At 40.6% G+C, this 18,674-nt stretch overlaps 1 protein-coding gene across 1 annotated transcript in view; it reads left to right on the top strand.

Moving 5' to 3' along the window:
- BSN (bassoon presynaptic cytomatrix protein) overlaps nucleotides 1–18,674 on the top strand; it is a 1,737,600-nt gene that overhangs the window by 1,509,145 nt on the left and 209,781 nt on the right. Inside the window, exon 10 of the mRNA XM_069644195.1 lies at nucleotides 7,129–7,183. Coding sequence (XP_069500296.1) covers nucleotides 7,129–7,169 — 41 coding nt within the window. The 3' untranslated portion in view covers nucleotides 7,170–7,183. The remainder of the gene's footprint in view (nucleotides 1–7,128; nucleotides 7,184–18,674) is intronic.

Genomic DNA, 18,674 nt, shown 5'->3' with positions numbered 1-18,674 from the left:
AAGCAACGAGATGCAACCAAGAACATAGTGCAAAAGGGTTTGAACACAAACTCGGCAACACCTAATACATCGAGACCTATACCTCAAACAGTTAATCAACTACTGCATGAACCATTGGATGAGCTAATAGCAGAAATCAACCGTGATGCAATAAACATGTCAGTAAACCAGTTTCCGACACTAGAGATATTGACAACTGATGAATCGTCGGAAGGCAATCCAATCTCTATAAATTCACAAGATGTGGCATTGATAGTTATAGATGAATGCTATGATACGTCCACGGCTAGTGCAATAAATACGCAAAGCTCTGATGAACGATCAAACAACATCTCACTTACATACTCGGTATCAAATGAGGAAACATGGTTATCTTCAGAAAATGCAGCAGAGTGGGAAAGAAATGATACACCAGTGTCCTGTGGAAGTCCTCCCATCATGAGACCAAAGTTTCAGAATCCACCGAGTACTACGCACGCCTACAGAATAGCATTGTTCCAAACAACGACAAGCCGGTAATGCTCAATAGAACCAATATTTTGCGTTTATTCAAAGCCATACCCCGACTGAAGACAATAGGATCGGACGATATCGAAGTAATTATATTCCCAAATAAAAGTCACATGGAAGAAGCTCACATTGATTTCTACACAGAGGAGATCATGCAGTGTGTCCTAGCGACAAACTATCAACTAGAAAAACTAGGATTTAAAACAGAAGACATTTTTGTAACCAGAAGCATGGCTGAAAAAAAATCCAAGAACATAGCGCTATCGGACCAAAATAAAACTAATAAAAAAAGGGACGAGACAAACAGACGTAAAAGTTGTCGAGAGTCCACATGTACCCCAAAACAAAGATACAAACCTAAAACAGATAATCAAAGCCAAGGGAGTAGGAAAACATACCTATAACAACCAAAGAGTAAAGAAGTCCACTCAAATAAAATATCCTTAACCTCATGGAACACGAGGGGTCACAAACATCTTCTTGAAGATCCTTCAATAAATCTTGCAGAATCAGAAATAATCTGTTTACAAGAAACTTGGTTGACTGAAGAGGTACTATGTGAGGGATATATAACTTGGCTGAATCCTGCAATAACTTCGAATCTGGGTAGACCGGCTTCTGGAATGATGATTCTAACGAAAATCATGCCTACAGGTTCAATAATAGCAAAAAAGAACATCCATCCATGGGCTCAATATATCACCATTCGTATGCCTACTTATAATGAGTATACACGCATTTCGTCAAATGATTATACATTGTGGGACTTTTCATCGCCAACCCTTTCATCGCCAAAAACTTTTTTTTAAAACTTTTTATTGGGTGGGTGTTTGGTGCAGTTTGGGGTATGATTATTTAAGTAAGAGGGGTTTGGGGGGGCAATGCCCCCCCCCCCATAAATAAAAAAAAGTAGTTTTTGGCGATGAAAGGGTGGCGATGAAAAGTCCCACGATGTAAAATCGTTCGGCGAAATAACGTCGAACCCTTATAATGACAACAGTGCGACATAGTGTTTGGATTCCTGTTGTATTTCAATTTTTAACATCTATTGGAACTCTACTGCTATTAGCGACAACAAATTAATAGACTCGATATGTGAGGAAATCAACACTATCGCTCTTTCTAACAGTGGAAGTGAATTTATCATAGTAGGAGATTTTAATATACATCTATTCAACAAAGAAGGACATAAATGTAACATCCAAGAAATGTCGAGTCGTGCAAGAAAATGGATTAAAGAAATGAGAATTGTAAGTGACCAACCTACGAACGATAAAGGCTTACCACACCCGGCCTGGACATCCGAAAATTCCACCTCAATCATTGATTACATATTTATCTCAGAAAGTTTACAGAAACTGATAATTTCAACCAACAACATGCCACACTGCGCAAGCGATCACCACCCAATATCAATCTCATGGATCGCTCAAAAAACAAAAACCCATCGCTTAAATTTACCAGAACTTGAAGTGACTAATGGGCTGAATAAGCTAAGAATTCAACGACATCAAGAATCAGAAATACTTTCTTCCTTTGAAGAAGCGCCTCTTAAAGACCATGCAAAATTGAATTATGGATGAATCCTAGAAAAATACAAATATGCTCAATCAAGATCCAAGTACAAATCTAAGCATCTTCATGGCCATCAATATAATACAGAAATTAAAGAAAAAAAACAGGAACATCAAAAGAAACTACAGCAACTGAAAAAAGAAAGGCAAATAAGGCTATGATGAAACAAAATGATGCTGAAGTAATTCTGGCGGGATTACAAAGGAAAAACACGAGATTTATAAATGCTAATAAATAAATAGGTGTCTATTTGTGAAGCTGTAATTGGGTGATTTGAAAGGAAGCCTGCACAAACTGCCTAAAACTTGGTTTGCAGGACCCACACCTATTTGAGGGTAGAATCAACCTGATGAGACAAGACTGACGCCACAAATTCTCAAGGGTGCGGTTGAAACTTTTATATAGCCCCAAACAGTCAAATGGAAGTTCGAGGCTCTATAAAAGGCCCAGCTCACTTACTAGGCTACACACCAAGTAGAATATTTATACATACAAAGATCCACACACATACACTGAACTTTGAAAAAGATTCATCAATGATGAACGATGTTTCAAAACAACAAAGAATGATCCAAGAAGTAGAGTCTCATATATGGGTCAAACATTTCTCAGATGTGTACAAGATCAAATCGCAGAACTCGACTAAAGACAGAGAAAATGACGTATGTCCTTGGAACCTCAATTGGGATGTAGATGATATAACAAACACAATTAAAACCCTAAATTCATCCCGAGCACTAGGTCCAGGTGGACTGTCAAACACAATTCTTAAAGCAGCTCCAGAAGAATGGGCAAAGTTTTTTCTTCATTTGCTTCAACTCATAGAAAAAAGAAAGGAGATCCCATACACATGGACAGTTGCTATTTTGATTCCGATCTACAAGGCAGGAGACCAAAAGAACCCGGGTAATTATAGACCAATAGCCCTCTTAGACCCGCTGGGAAAACTATTTGCAAGTTATCTCCAAAAAAAACTTAACAACTGGCCAGCAAATAACGGAAAACAAGCAAAAAGACAAACAGGCTTTGTCACCAAGATTGGAACTAATGTAAATCTTTTGTTATTGAATATTGTAAAAGCAGAAGCAATTGCCAGAAACCAACAAGTCCATGCTCTCTTCATAGATCTGAAAATGGCATTTGATTCCGTAAACAGGCATACACTTTGGACCAAATTTACTTCATGGGGTTGCCTTTCTTGTCTTCTAAACCCAATAAAACAACTGTATTCAAACACATCTTTTCGAGTACGGTTAACAAACGATGGTATGGTCACGGAACCCATCCCTACTTGGAATGGGTTGAAACAAGGATGCCCTTTAGCCGCTTGTTTATACAACTTGTATACCAATGATGATTAACAGTGAATCAATTCAAACTTTCTTTTATGCTGACGATATCATCATACTCGATAAAACTCCAAAAGGCTTACAAGAAACACTGGACAAAGCACAAGAATACATGTTAGAAAACGATTTGCAAATTAACACTTGCAAAACAAAGGTTATGAAACATTTTACGCAGGACAGAAAAATCCAACATCCCACAAAAATTCTGCTAGAAAGCCAAGAAATTTCTACAACAAAGACAATAAAATACTTGGGTGCTTTGATTAACCCCTCAAAAAACGAAAAAGAATGGAACTAACACATTAAGGGAAAGGTAAGATCCTTGGCAAAACAAGGGAGGTTTTCTCACCTAAAATAGGGAACATACTCGGCAAAAGCAACAACCCTGTTATATAAGCAAAAGGTAATTCCGATATTAACCTACGCCAGGGAAACCTTAATCAATCAGAAGGCAATCAATTGGTCTTACCTAGAAGGGTTATATTGGCGGAAGACGCTAGCTCTCCCAAACTCATTTCCAATAGCAAGAATTCGATTTGAGAACTGGGACTACAGTCCATACAATCTATAGTGTCATGGAAGCAGATGGATCTTTATAGAAAAATAATCTCAGACGACAAGATACCGTCATTGGAAATACTAAAAGAAAAAGAACTAGCCTTTCAAATTTCAGCTCTTTTGAAATAGACTACAGAGATTAAAAGAAAAATTCAAATAGAAGAAATCAAAGAATAAATGTTGAGACCTCAGCAGGCGAAACGAAAACTAAAAACTAGCGACCGGATAAAAACGACAGAGGTCCAAACAAGTTACAAACGCTACCTTAAATGTGAAACCGAGGTAAGAGCCCTCAATGAATTACCCCACTATTTAATTCAATTTCCGGACAGTACAATTCACGATCTATTTCTGCGATTTCGATTTAATATCTTACCAACTCGAGACTATTTATCAATGATAGACAAAACAGCCAACGTATCCCCGGTCTGTAGATTCTGCAAAGAAGTGAAAGTAATAGAAACCTTATTTCACCTGATCATGGTCTCCCCAGCGTTGAAAGAAAAAAGAGAACTGTACAGAGATTTCTTCAAGATTTCGAAAAAACTGATGACGACAGAAGAAAGATGGGCAAATTTGCTAGAAGGAAAGGACAAATGGCTCATCATTACAGTAACTAAATTCTGGATGGAGATTATAAAAGAGACTTAATTGACTAAAAGTAATGAAATGTGTAAAAAATGAAATTGAGAGAGAATCATAATTTAAAAGTTTGTAAAACCAAACAAAACATTTTAATAAAAAAATAAATAAAAAAGGTTGCACAGTTCCATGTACTCTCCCATGGTCTAGGAAGACAGTTGTAATGAATCTGTTATTGGGCGGCCTCCTGCATTAAGGGTTTGGTCCCTGGGATAGCCCAATTCTGGAAGGACCTAACATACACTCACTGTCCCTCAGTAGGGTTGCACCGACTTGTTCCTACACTCGAATCTAGAGTCTGTCCTGCACCATTTTTGCCCACGAAACCCTTGTTACTTACTAGGGGCATGAGGTTAGCCTGCTGTCCACTCTCCTTCTCAGGTTTAAGGTGAGTATCTCTCCATTTAGCTATTCAGTCTCTCACTCAGCCTTCCCCTGACGGTTGACTCCAACTTGCACTGTCTGCCTCCTACACAGAAACTGCCTTCTCAGATGGTAATCCTCCTCAGAACTCGCCCCCCTCCTTCAAAATGGCATCCTCCTTCTCAACAAACATTTCTTCCTAGATGGTAAACCTCCTCCTCCAAAGCAAACTACCCTTCCAATCTCCAACTAACTCCTCCAACCTCCTTCCTTCTCATTATTTCCCTTGCTCGCAACTCTCCTCCAAAAGATCTTCCTCTGCTCCTACTCAAGCACCTCGCACCTGAAAACTATCTACACCTGCTTTTATAATCTGGTTCCTCTTCGCCTGAGTTGGAGCATAGGGGAATTAGTTGCACCTCACGATTTGCTGGGTGGATTGGGCTAGTTGGTGTTTGGACATTGTGCCTTGTGTCATGTGGGCTGTCTTGTTCCAGGCGTGAGGTTATATCAAGGCCTCCACTGGAAGCACTTTCATACTTCAAACTCTGCCCACAGGGGGTAATTCATGGAATATTTGCGCTGAAAAAAATGGGATTTGTGCGCCATTCTGCCCGCAAATCCCCATTTGTTAAACAGGGATTTGCGGGCAGAATGGCCCACAAATACCGTTTTTATCGGCGCAAATAATCCATGAATTACCCCCTGCGGGCAGAGTTTGAAGTATGAAAGTGCAGCAAGCAGAAACACTCATGTGAATTCATTCTTATTAGAAATCGTTACGAGGGCATGCTGAATGCCAAAAGGAAATATGCAACCAGAGAGAGCTGACAGAGAGAGCTTCATTTTTGCTTTGAAAGAAAGAAGATGCATAATGGACAAATCGTATTAGTGGCGGGGACACTAAGCAATGATTTGTAGGATACCGAAGAGCCACACTAAGAGGCCTTTTAGCTCTCACACAAAACTGCAGTTTGCCATTGGGCTATTTCAACTAATCTAGTTTGTCAATGTTTGCATCTGTAAAAAGTCCTGGATCAGAAAAATTGTTATTTTGAGTTAGGTCTTTTTATTTGCATTTGGGTTTTATATAGCACAAACATAGCTAGATGTCTTTTCATCGCAAATGTTTAATCGAAACATTTTTCCATCGAATATTTTGTAACGAAAAAATGTTCATCGAATGCATTTATTTTTTTGAGGGTCCACCTCAAACCCCTTGTTTAGGACCCTTAAAAACTTACCCCAAACATTTTGCAAACAAAATTAACCCTTTACCCCACACAAAAATGCATTTGATGAACATTTTTTCGTTAGAAAATATTTGATGGAAAATGTTTTGATGAAAAATGTTTCAATGAAAAGACTGGACACCCTTTGAGGGTAACATATGATGTATGGAAGGGGCGTTATAATATGTGGCACAATTTGTTTCTGCCATGGGGGTGGAATGTGATGCAAGAACACAAGGAGCCCAGGGAAGGTATTGACTGAAGAGTAAGGTCTTGAGTTCCTTCCTTAACTACATGAGAATTGGCACAGTCTGGATTTGCACCAAGAGGGGGCTCGAGAGTCCTAGCAAGAGGAAGCCTGTTTCCTGTTTATTACTTGCAAGCCCAGCGATGGCCTGGCTCTTAGAAGAGCACAACTAGGTATGCAGTTGTGCATGCAGTGGTTGCCTTATGGTTGATGCAGGAAGTCTTCGAGAGTACTCTGTCTGCAATGGGAAGTCAGTACATCTCCCGTAGAATGGCAGAAATATGCTAAATGTTCTTGTGTCATGTTATAAATTGTCCACAGTGTGTTGGTCGATGCTAAGTGAGGTCCCGGGCATCGCCAGAAATTTGGTGAGTGGGCTGTTTACTCCACTGATGTGGGACACTACCAGGGCATGGACTGTGGTTCTGAAGTCATTGGGTGTAAGGTAGGGTTTTATCTTCTACAGGAGGGTACTGTGTGACGATTATATGTTGAAGTTTTTCATTTACATACATTACAATGCAAACCATGAAGCAGATGCAAATACTCACACACATTTTTTATGTTTGGGATGCCTCAACACACAAAATGCAATTTCGGTTATATTCAAAACTCTATTTGTCGCTTACTTGTTTTTCTTTTTCACTTACAGCGGTGTCTGCTTTTGGCAAGAAATTTTCTTCATTATGGTAACAAAACGGCATGGGGTAAGTTTTCGTCGGTTAACAAATATATTTTATTGTCATGCAATGGTTACTACTTCAACTGATAACGTTTTATATGTATTGATATTAACTACGATTATAGGTATGTAGAACTAATCTCCCAAGATGTTGCATGGTATATTTAATTATTTGATAACATTTATAAAAGTAGTCATCCTATGGTTGAAGCATTTTCTCGCTTATTTCCTGGTTATAAAATTGCTTTTTCTTATGTGCTTTGGAGATTACGCGTGTTAACCAACTGCACATGCTGAACCAAACCTGTGCATATCAGCTAAACCTGTTCTTGTAATGTTTGGACATTTGATCTTTTCCAGACAATACTTTCTTTTGGCGTATGTATGGCTTGGTTATGATATGATATGATATGATATGATATCGTATTTGTAACGCGCCTATACACAAGTGTTTCAAGGCGCGACGAGGCAGGGAGGGGGGTACAAGGGGAGACAGAAAACGATCCTACTAGGCCAGGTGTCATTCAGATCGCGCAAGTGCAGGGGTAGGGGAGGGGAAAAGTGCAAGGGGAAGGGGAGGGGGGGAAGTGCAGTACAAGGTAAGAGGCGTACGTAATAAATAAATAAATAGGGCCAGCTGGTGGCAAGTGTGAGGTAAGTGCAGAACAAGTGCTGGGGGAGGGGGGGCTGTAGGGATACAGAGACAGACCCGCAGTGCAAAGGGGTTCCAGGGCATCAGTGCAAGTGGAGAGTGGCAGGGCCCAGGACCGAGGCCGTTTAGAGTGGTCCAATTGCAGGATCAGTGCAGCTTCAGTGAAAATTAATTAGCCGCTCAGCAGGGGAGAGGGAGAGGGAAAGCAGAAGCAAAGAGGAAGGTTTTGAGGTGCTTCCGGAACCGGAGATGGTTCTCCTCAAGTTTCAGGGAGGCAGGAAGGCTGTTCCAGAGGGAGGCCCCTGCCGCGGAGAGAGATCTACCCCCAGCTCGTTGCTTCGAGAAGCGGCTAACCCTGAGGGAGTTGGAGGCGGATGAGCGAAGGGCTCGGGAAGGAAGATATTTGGGAAGAGAGAGTTGAAGGTATTTAGGACCCAGGCCCCAGAAGGCCTTGTGGACAATGCAAAGGGTTTTGAACTTTATCCTCGCAGCCACTGGGAGCCAGTGTAGAGATTTCAGTCCTGGAGAGATACGGTCCCTGGGCTTGAGGCCAAGGACAAGTCTCGCAGTTCTGTTCTGGATGAGTTGCATAGGGCGGAGAGTGGAGGCAGGCAGATTAAGATAGAGGCTGTTACAGTAGTCCAGCTTCGAGAGAACCAGGGCTCGGGAGACAGTGAGCTTTTGGGGGAAGGAGAGGAAGGGAAGAATACCTCTGAGGAGGTGCAGCTGGTAGTGTGACCTCTTGGCGACGTCAGAAATATGAGGAGAGAAGGAGAGTGTGGAGTCGAAGATGACCCCAAGGTTTTTTGCCTTGCAGGTAGGAGCAGGGAGGGGGCCAAGGGAGGCAGGCCAGAGAGCTACAGGGAAGGAGGGAGTGGGAGTACCGATGAGTAGAATCTCAGTCTTACTGGCATTAAGGCAGAGGTCATTGGCGGCACACCATTCTTGGATAGCAGACAGACAGTCAGAGATGAGGGAAGGAGAGGGGGAGGCTGAGGGTAGCCTGAAAATTAGCTGGGTATCGTCCGCATAGCACTGGAAATTAGGGCAGAGAGCGGCGATGCGGTGGGCAAGGAGTGCCAGATACTGGTTGAACAGCCAGGGAGAGAGATTAGATCCCTGGGGGACACCACAGGTGGAGAAAAAGATGTCGGAGAGGAAGGACCCCAGTTGGACCTGGGAGGGTCGATTTGAAAGGAAAGAGGTCAACCACGCCAGAGCCTGACCAGTGATACCCAGGTTTTCCCAGAGACGGTTCTTATTTAAGAATGAATCCCCGATAATCGGATCCTAACTAGGCCAGAGAGCAGAGATACATTCTAAAAGTCATTCAAATGGAACAGATAAGGGGACTGCCTGCCGAGTTTAGCACTTGCTGAAAATTTGAAGTGTAGTTTTTCCCATCAATTTGGGATGAAGGCAGGTGGTCATAAATACCATGTTCTGCCCAAATGAGGAATAATAATGGGGAGCTGCTACCAAGATTAAAATAAAACATTCCATGCAAGAGGAATCTAAATATTGGAAGCAATTAGCATTGATAAAGCTGTATGGTTTGGCTGTTGATTTGAATCGTTTTTGTTTGTACACAGTGAGTTTTTTTTTACGTGTGCTAGTGCTGCAATCGTATGCAAGCACTGCCACCCAACACCTGAGTAAAGCAAGGTACTGTCTCATATACATGTTATAGCCATCAAATGTGCTTTTAAGCATAGCTAATTATTTTTGGGAACTTGGAAACACCATCGTTATTGAAACTGAAGTATACATTTTGGGGGACTTTGAGTGTTGCAGTGGCCATCAATCAATGTGGCACATGAACAAAGACGAAACCAAATTATTTGCTCCCCTGAAAATTTTTGTGAGTACCCCTGCCATATAGTATAAACGAACATAATCTACTTTGAAATGAACTGTCCAAAACAAGCACAGGCTTAATGAAATGAAAGCATTGATGTCTTGCTTTGTTTCTTGATTGCTCAATGTAGCTTAGAAACAGTTCATGTATAACGTACAACAAACTATGTACTATAATGACGGTGAGACTGACTCTAATACATCATGATTCACTAAATACCAATATGTTTGCTTCTGCTTCATAATGCTCTCTGCCATTTCTCAAAGAAGAGCTTGCTCAATTAGCTCAAGACCTTTCTTTATGTTTTGAAACCACGGCAGCCTGCCTACCCCCCATCTCCTAAGCCACCTTCCCTCGTCCAGGCTCCTGTCTCGGCCTAATTGATTTCAAAAACTGTAGTCAGCTTTATCTATAGTAGGGGGTTGAGGCTTGCATTCCTTTCAATATCATTTATGACTAGCTCCGTGTCTACCAACACAGAGGAATTAGCCATAAGATACCCTAAACTGTTTTTAAAAACACATGTTCTGCTGTCTCTAAGCTATTTCTTTTAACATGGCACAGTAGGCAAGAAGCAGGGAGCAGGATGTGGCCCTTCCACCTTGTACAATGTACACATCCTTAGTTGCTGCACTGTTTGTCCTAATGCTGACCATTGATTGGGTGTTGTCATGCATATCTTTAAGGAAAATCGCCCTAGCTTGCTTCATGCCTTCCTTGACACTCTCTTTGTATAGGCTGTCACTATCCACATGAGTGCTATCACTGGCTTCCACTTTAAAAACAAAAAGATTTTTTTAATTGTTTTTATGGCTAAAGAAAGTTAACCTTTAACAAACAAAGTAGGTTAGAAAAAAAGAAGATAATGCAGAAAATAAAACAGTACATTAAAATAGATGATACATAATTTAAAAGACAATATTAAAAGAATTATCATAGGCACAAAAAAGAAAAAAGAAGGCTCTTTAAGTAACTCAGGGCCCACTCCAATTAAATCAGATGAAAGATAACCCAGACAACAACAAAGTGAGTGAACCCATAACCCACAAGAACTTCATCTAGTTAATCCCCCTCTCCATTTTCCTCCAACCTAAGGGCTCTTAAATAGGTAACCACAGCTATTACAGTGGAGGTTATGTGACATGATAAACAGGATGACCTCATCCCCTCACTTTCGCCTACAGTCAAGGAGAACAAAACATTTTCTAAATATTTCATTCTTTGAGGGCCCAATGCTGGACAAGTGACAAATACGCGTTTCAGGGTTTTAGACATAATTTTGTTTTTTACAGAAACAACACCCCAACTGATCAACACTCATATGACCCCTTCTGAACAGGATTTCCTTAGTCAGACACAGGTTCCATCTAAAACTTAAAAATGAACGGCAGACCCTTTTTCCAGGATATACTGCCAAAAGGGGGCCAAAATTACCAATTTCTTGTGATCATACTTTAGGTGAGAGAAAGAAGGGTATGCATGCAATTTTTCCAAAGTACGAGTCCGGTCTTGTTCAAATAAGTGTTTCTTAACAAGCTCTGGATTCTCGCACAAGTCCCTCAGTGAACTAGTCACATTCCCCAGTAGCAAGACATAGTGGTAGTGTATCTCATTAACCCAAGTGCTGGTCCTCCTCTCCAGGATACTTTTTAGATCTTCAAACAAGGAGTCACTCCCTGGTGTCAATATTTTCCTCAAGAGTGACAAAACTGCCCAGTCTACACGTGCTGTCAAGGAGGTTATGCCTAATTCATACCAAATTGCATCATTAGGGACTGCATTAGGCACCCTCAGCACCCTACGCTAAACTACTTTGGTTTAACTTGTGTTGCCCTTGGCACTGGCTATGCAAAGGACAGAAGGCAGACACGGCTCTCATGTATTCTGTGATTCCCCCTGAAGCATGAGGACGTTCTACCAGCCCAGTCACAGAGGGCTCAGAAGTAAATTTTCACTGCAGCACTTATACACTTCTGAAGTGTAAGTAATAAATCACATACATCATGTCTTTTGGCTTCACCAGGGATCCTCTTTGTGCTTGCCAGGGCTCTTGCGTGTCATATATGGCCTAGGCCACTGAGCTCTTGCAATCCTATTGTGTCCCACTACTGCTGCTTTTAAGTAAGTGAGGAACATTTAGACATTGTTTTTTTCTCCATTTCGTTTTCAACGACTATCTAAACCTCACCGTTGAGATTGTTCTTTAATTAAACTAGTTCCTAGCAGCCTAGAGCACATATCATGCATGGGATGAATGATGAACTGAAGTATGCATTCTCTGGTGATTGATGCATATTTGTTAATTTGCAAAATAATTACACAGGAAATGCTATTTTGGTAATATAGCATGAGGCATGTGGTATTGCACTTTGGAACATAATGGTGGAAATATGATTGGGAGACTACACCTTGCTTTTGGTGATTTTATAATGCATATTATTAGAGTGGACAGCTCAATGAATTAAGCTGTCGCCTCTAACATTGGTCCAGCCTGCACTTTCCAAGTTGGAAACTCGGCAGGACAGACTCAGTCCTTCATCTTTCTGAGGTTGATAAATTCAGTACCATTAATTTGGAGAATAATAACAGCACTTACAGCAGAAATAACCATTATCAAACACTGCAAATAATCCCGATATTGTTTTGATTGTATTGTATTACAGGAGGACATTCAGGCTTCACTTTTATGTGCTATCATGAACCGGACATGTGAGGCTGTGTCCTACATATGATGACTATACTAGACATTAACTTGCATTTGATAGCATTTCAGAAGCATTTTAGACTGTGCTGGTTGTGTTTAAGACTGTGCCTTAAGTTTGGTGAGTTTTCCTGGCCTATGAAGTATTGACCGTCATTGGATTGCATGGCTGTGGCCTTGGCATATAATGGGAACACCTAGGCATGAGTGACTGTACTTTGCATATGAAGACTACACAATACCTTTGAGTCATGGCATTTCTGAAACTGCTTGTGAGGATGCACTGGGTATATGATGGCAGCACTTGCACAAGTGGCATACGATGGAATGTCTATGGGATAGGAGGCTGCTTTGTCTATATAACGGCAGCAGCATGACATGTCCGGCTGTACCTTACATACCTGACATGTTTTGCTATAATAGGAATATGATAGCAGTATCTGTGTAATCTAGCATAATCGAGACTCCAGAACCCCAGGTGCAGTACTAAAATGCCAATTGCTACAATTGGCATTTTACTACTGCACTTGGCATTTTGGAGTCTAGATTACGATTAATGACTATATTTGATATTTAGTTTGGTTGTAGTAGTAGTAGGTCATTTGTATAGCCCCTGTCACCATTTCTATGGTCACAATGCGCTGTGGGCTAAAATCCCTCTGGGACCGGAGTTTAGGTATGGGAAGTTCGAGGAGGGGCTAGTATGCGTTTGTGCATATTGGTCAATACGAAGGTATGAAGTGGTGGCCAAGTCCCTGCTAGCCACCCATGTCGAGCTGGCATATGGATGGGTGGCGAGAAGTAATCTAGAGAGGGTATGCGAGAGCGAGATAGACTTTATGTGTGGAGCTAATTATCGAATTTTAGTAGTGAACAGAAGCTACATTCTTATGGCAGTGGTGTTGTGCGACAAGTCTTCGAGTGGTGGATGATGGCAGATGCGTGCAGTCAGTGGCTGTGCCTTCGTCAAGAGTTGCATATGCGTGCAGTGCAACAAGGTTCAAAGCATTGGCTAATTCTAACAGTTACATAGACTAGACACATTGACTACACTCCAAGTCACTCCAGGTTGAATCATTGGCTAATTATACACGTGCTTGGATTCAAGCTAGGTAACAATGTACAAAATAATTATAGATTCCGTAACTGGTTACATACTTCAAGACTCAAAGAGGACGATTACTGAGTCCAAGGTCCACTTGGAATTAAACATTTGCTGTGTGCTAAAGCCCCTAGAATTAAAACATTTGCTGTGTGCTAAAGCCCCTTCATTTAAACAGTCGCTAAATGATAATCCCCCAGATTAAACTGAAACTCTGTGTACTAGAGCCCTAGATTAATAACGGCTGTAGTGCGCAAATGCACTTAGATTCTAAACATTTGCTGCGTGCTGGGGCGCCTGGACTCAAAACTTGCTGTGTGGAAGATTCAAAAATGTTCTCTGTGTGCTAAAGGCCCCTTTGATTCAAGAACATTTGCTGTACCTAGATTCAAGGATCGGAGAGTGTTTGCCAGGGCTTCAGATAAGATTTTGAAGTGAGAGTATGTTACTCCCTATTTTTAAAAGTTAGGAGTAAAATGATTTTTTAGGGACTAAGAATGTAAATCCAATTAACAATGAGAGTATTTTATAAGCGAGTAAAAATGTTTTAACTGGGAAAGGGAAATGTTTTTGTAATCATTATTTCTTTGTACCTAGTTATTCATACACATTAAAAGATACATGCTTACTTCTTCAGATCAGGCAGTAACAATAGCAATTTCTTCCTGTGGTACTACGTGCACTACTGGTCCAAACATATCCATTGAGATTTGTGAGTGAAAGCAGGAACACAAAGTCATATGTGTCTGTTTCCCATTTTTTGTTGGGAGTATTTGTACTCCCTATTTGCATTTTTGGGCGTATTTGCCTATTTATAGGGAGTAAAAGTGTCCGATACACCCCTTATCTGTAGGGCTGGTGTTAGGTGCTCGTAGATTCAAGATACTCAGTATGTGAATGACGCCTAGATTCAATGAAACACTAACGCTAAGCGTGACCATTATCTACCCTCACAGTTCCCCCAAGTGCCACAGCTCGGCTACCCTAGCAATTAATTCCTGCAGGTGCACTATATTGGCGGTACCATGACAAAATAGAGAGTGCAGTGAAGATCGAAAACTGTGTAAATAGCAGGTGGTAGGGAATTAGGAGTGGCAGGGTTTTACCAGATCACAGTGATGACTTTGTTCCCCGCCCGTACCACCTTACCTGATTGTCACTTAAGGTTGTTCCATCAGGCGTCACTTACTGTGATGTCAAAGGTCATGTGGCATCACTTCCTACAATTATATATGATGTGTGTTGTCGCTTCGGCTACCCCTGGAATATTGGTAAATTGATGTCCCTGCCAGGCTTGTCCTTGAGTCTGCTACCCCAAATCACAGCATCTCATCTCCACACCTAACCCCTCAAGGTGGCTCGCCCACACCTGACCCACTGACACTGATCATCTCAAAGCCACGTTACCAGGGCAGCCGACAATTAAAGCCCTCACCTGTCGACCATACACTTTTCTTATGTTTAATAATCTTTATTGAGATTATATGAGGTTAAGAACAATAAATAGTAATAAATATGCAGATATTCATGAAGGATAATAGTGATCCAAATATAGTCAAAGGCACCAGGTAAAACAGTCAAATAAATTAACAGCCAAATGAGGGAGACTAGAACACTAATTAGTGAGGGAATTCTTGTACACTACTTTCTGCAAGCGAAACAAATTTATGAGTATCGGACTAACGGTGACAGACAATATAATATAATCCTTGGACTGTCTGATTCAAAACATAGGCAGAAGCTGATGAACAAATTAAAGGGGATCAGGCAATGCACAAAGCACTATAGCAGATAAAATAAGAATAAATCAAGTTTCAAAAACTCAGGAACCATGTGATGACATATTGAAACAGTCTAGCTAATTAATAAAATGAGCCCATTTGGCATTATACTTGGGTATAGTATCAAGGCATGTGGCCATACATAGTTAAATTCTTTGCACATGACAGATGTTGTTCCACCAACCTTTAGTGGAAATATTGTGTGAATTGTTCCAGTTGGAAGTGATGAGCTTAAGGGCAAGAGCAATGAACAGGCCATATAGCTGTTCAGAAGCATGTAAGTCATTGTCGTTGACAGCCAGGCTGCCCAAGAATATATTCAAAAAAGTTAGTGGAATATTAACATTAAAGATAAGTTTAAGACATTTCCAAACCTCCTGCCAGTACTTAAATACATATAGACAATCGAAAAACATATGTTTAAAGGAGGCAGGGGCACTGCCACATGACCAACATTTATCATCTGCGACGTCTGTGGATTTCGATAATTACAAGGGGGTCGTAAATTCTCTGTGAATGAAGAAGTACAGATGTTGTGTTATGTTGGCAGAAGCAGAGATGCCCCTGATCCTGGTATACAAAAGAGACCAAGTATGGCCACCAAGGACACGGCCAAGTTCATGTTCCCATTTCAAGCACACAGGCCATTTAACAATCACAGAGGTCAATACATTATAACATTTGGAAGCCTTGATATCGGAAACCATGGTCGGCAGTAGAAGTCTGGAGGCATCAGGCGATAGGATGTTGCTGGAGAGACGATGGAGTGCATCTAAGCACGCATTGACCAAATTATTATAAAAGTTGAAATCTGAAATAGGGATGGAAAGAGAATTCACAGTTGTTGGAAGGAGAGAATGGAGGGACCATTGACAATTTGCTGAATAAATCGGATGCCTCAGTTTAACCAGGATTTACGATATAAGTCTCTATTGTTAATAGTAATATGTTTATTGTGCTAAAGAAACGGAGAGAGGCTCTTGGAAGGGGTCTTTGTGTGGGGAAAGAGAAACAATCTTAGAGCAAAGATAAAGGCCTTAATGGGTCTGACAAGGCCGCTGAGGAGTGGCTAAAAACATAGGTACAGTCAGCAACATCTGCTGAGTTCTAATAAAGGTTCTAGAGAGAGAAAGTAAAGAATAGGAGAGAGAGGACAGCCCTGTTTAGTTCTTCTGCGTAAAGAAAAGGGTGAGGATTGGCCGTAAATACTAATAGACGATTTGGGACAAGAGTAAAGAAGTTTAATAAGGGAAATGAAATGGTCGCCACAACCATACCAACGGAGAGATTGAAACATAAAGTCCCAGTCGACCCGATCTAAGGCTTTCTCCGCATCAAGCGCAACTGCAGCATAGCCATGTTTATCTTTCTTATCCCTAGAAACTACATGAAGGACATCAAGCAGTAATCTAGCTTTTGCAGAGATGTTCCAACCTTTAACATAGCAACTTGATCTGGTTTGATCAGAGCAAGTAGAGAAGATTTGATTATGTTAGCGAGAATTTTAGCAAAGATCTTACTTTCAACATTAATGAGGGATATTGGTATATAATTGCTGGGAAGAGTGGGATCTTTATCTGCTTTGGGAAATAGGATAAGTAAAGCCTCAGAAAAGGAGCCAGAAGAGGATTTCTGGAAGACAAAGTAGGAGTATATAACGATTTAAGTCTAGGGGTTAAGGAATGTGTAAAACTATCAAAGAATTCAATAGAGAGACCATCTGGGCAGGGGGCCTTTTGTTTACCCAGCCCCTTAATGGCATGAGTGATTTAAGGAAGTGAAATATCGCCATCTAAATGAGTGAGATCAATCTGGGGATAGGAATGTCTATTAATGCTACTGAGAAAGGATTTAATGTTCGCAGAGGGAACTGTGGTTTCAGGAATATATAAATCAGAATAAAATTGTTTAAAGCAATTCAAAATATCATCAGGATGATTAGGGGAGGTGCCTGATTTGTCTTTAATGTGTGAGATATGTTTTTCCTTCTTAGTCTTAAGATAAGAGGCAAGCGACTTCCCAGCTTTGTTGGAAGTCTGATAAATCTTGGTTTTATATTTTAATAGAGATCCAGCAGCTAATTCAGTGAACTCATTATTAATTTGGAAACGTAAGGCCATGACGGAACAGAGGTTTGTTTGAGTGGAGGCTTGATAGAACTGTTTTTCAGCATTAGAAAGTTGGAGATAGAGATCATCGAGATGTTTTTTATGCTGGTTCTTTTTTCTGCTTGAGTAAGCAATAATATGACCTCTAAGCACAGCTTTAAAAGCATCCAATTGGTGACCACTGAAGTGTCACAATCCAGGTTTACAGCAAAGAATTGTTGTTCAAAAGATTGAATGTATTGGATAAATTGCTGATCTTGCAGCAAAAAGTTATTGAACCTCCATCTAGACGACGGCTTTCTAATGTCAGTAAAATTAAAAGAGGTGCAGACTGGGGCATGATCAGAAATAATGATATTAGAGATATTAGAATCTATGATTGTGCCAATGAGAGATTTAGAGGAGAAAATGTAATATAGGCGTTAGAGAGTGTTATGTAGAGGCGAGTGAAAGGTGTATTCTGATTGCGTTGGATGAGAAAGTCTCCATGAATCCACTAGGCCAGTTTCAGAGAGACAGCTCGCAAAGGATTTATGGGTCTTGAAACTTTTGAACACACATTTATATTTCCTATCTAAAAAAGGGACAAGAACCTGACTAACGTCCCTGCACCTAATAAGATTAGTGAGACCATTGTTTCGAATCATTTGTTTCATGGAAAGCCAAAAATCTGGCTCAGGTAGGGTCGGACCATAGACGTTAAAAATGGAAATATGATCCGACCCAATCAGAAGTTTGACCCATACCTAACGCCCATTAGTGTCAGCATCTTGGTCTAAAATCCTGAATTACTATTTTTTGTTGAGAAGTATAGCAACTCCATTTTTCTTACCCACAGCAGGACTTGCAATGACATCTTTGACCCAAAATTATTTGAATTTCATCGCTTCAGCACATGATAGGTGAGTTTCTTGTATACAAGCCACTGATGGCTTACATTTATTTAGATGGGATATCATTTTGTGACGCTTAATTGGATTATTGCATCCCTTAATGTTCCAAGGTACGCATTTAAATACCATAACGACACTTGAGCAAATATCAGAGCAAGATATGGACCTGTAAGAAGCACAGAAAAAGAGCATACCAGAATAATATGTGTAATGCCTGACCAAAATGAATCGATGAAGTAAAGACAGGAGCAGGACAGCCCAAGACAGGGATAAAACATAAACGGAAAAAAAACGCACAAGGATGAGAGGAAAGGAAAGGGAAGTCTAAACAAGAATAGCATATTAGGAGACAGAAAGTGAGGAAAAAAACACAGATCCAGAAAGAAAATGCATCAACACATATGACATAAGAACAATAAGA

Source organism: Ambystoma mexicanum, chromosome 2p, assembly GCF_040938575.1.
Source record: "Ambystoma mexicanum isolate Mex_15411 chromosome 2p, UKY_AmexF1_1, whole genome shotgun sequence".
Classification (NCBI taxonomy): Eukaryota; Metazoa; Chordata; class Amphibia; order Caudata; family Ambystomatidae; genus Ambystoma; species Ambystoma mexicanum.
Note: the sequence above shows the minus strand (reverse complement) of the source record. Positions and strands in the feature narration are given on the sequence as shown.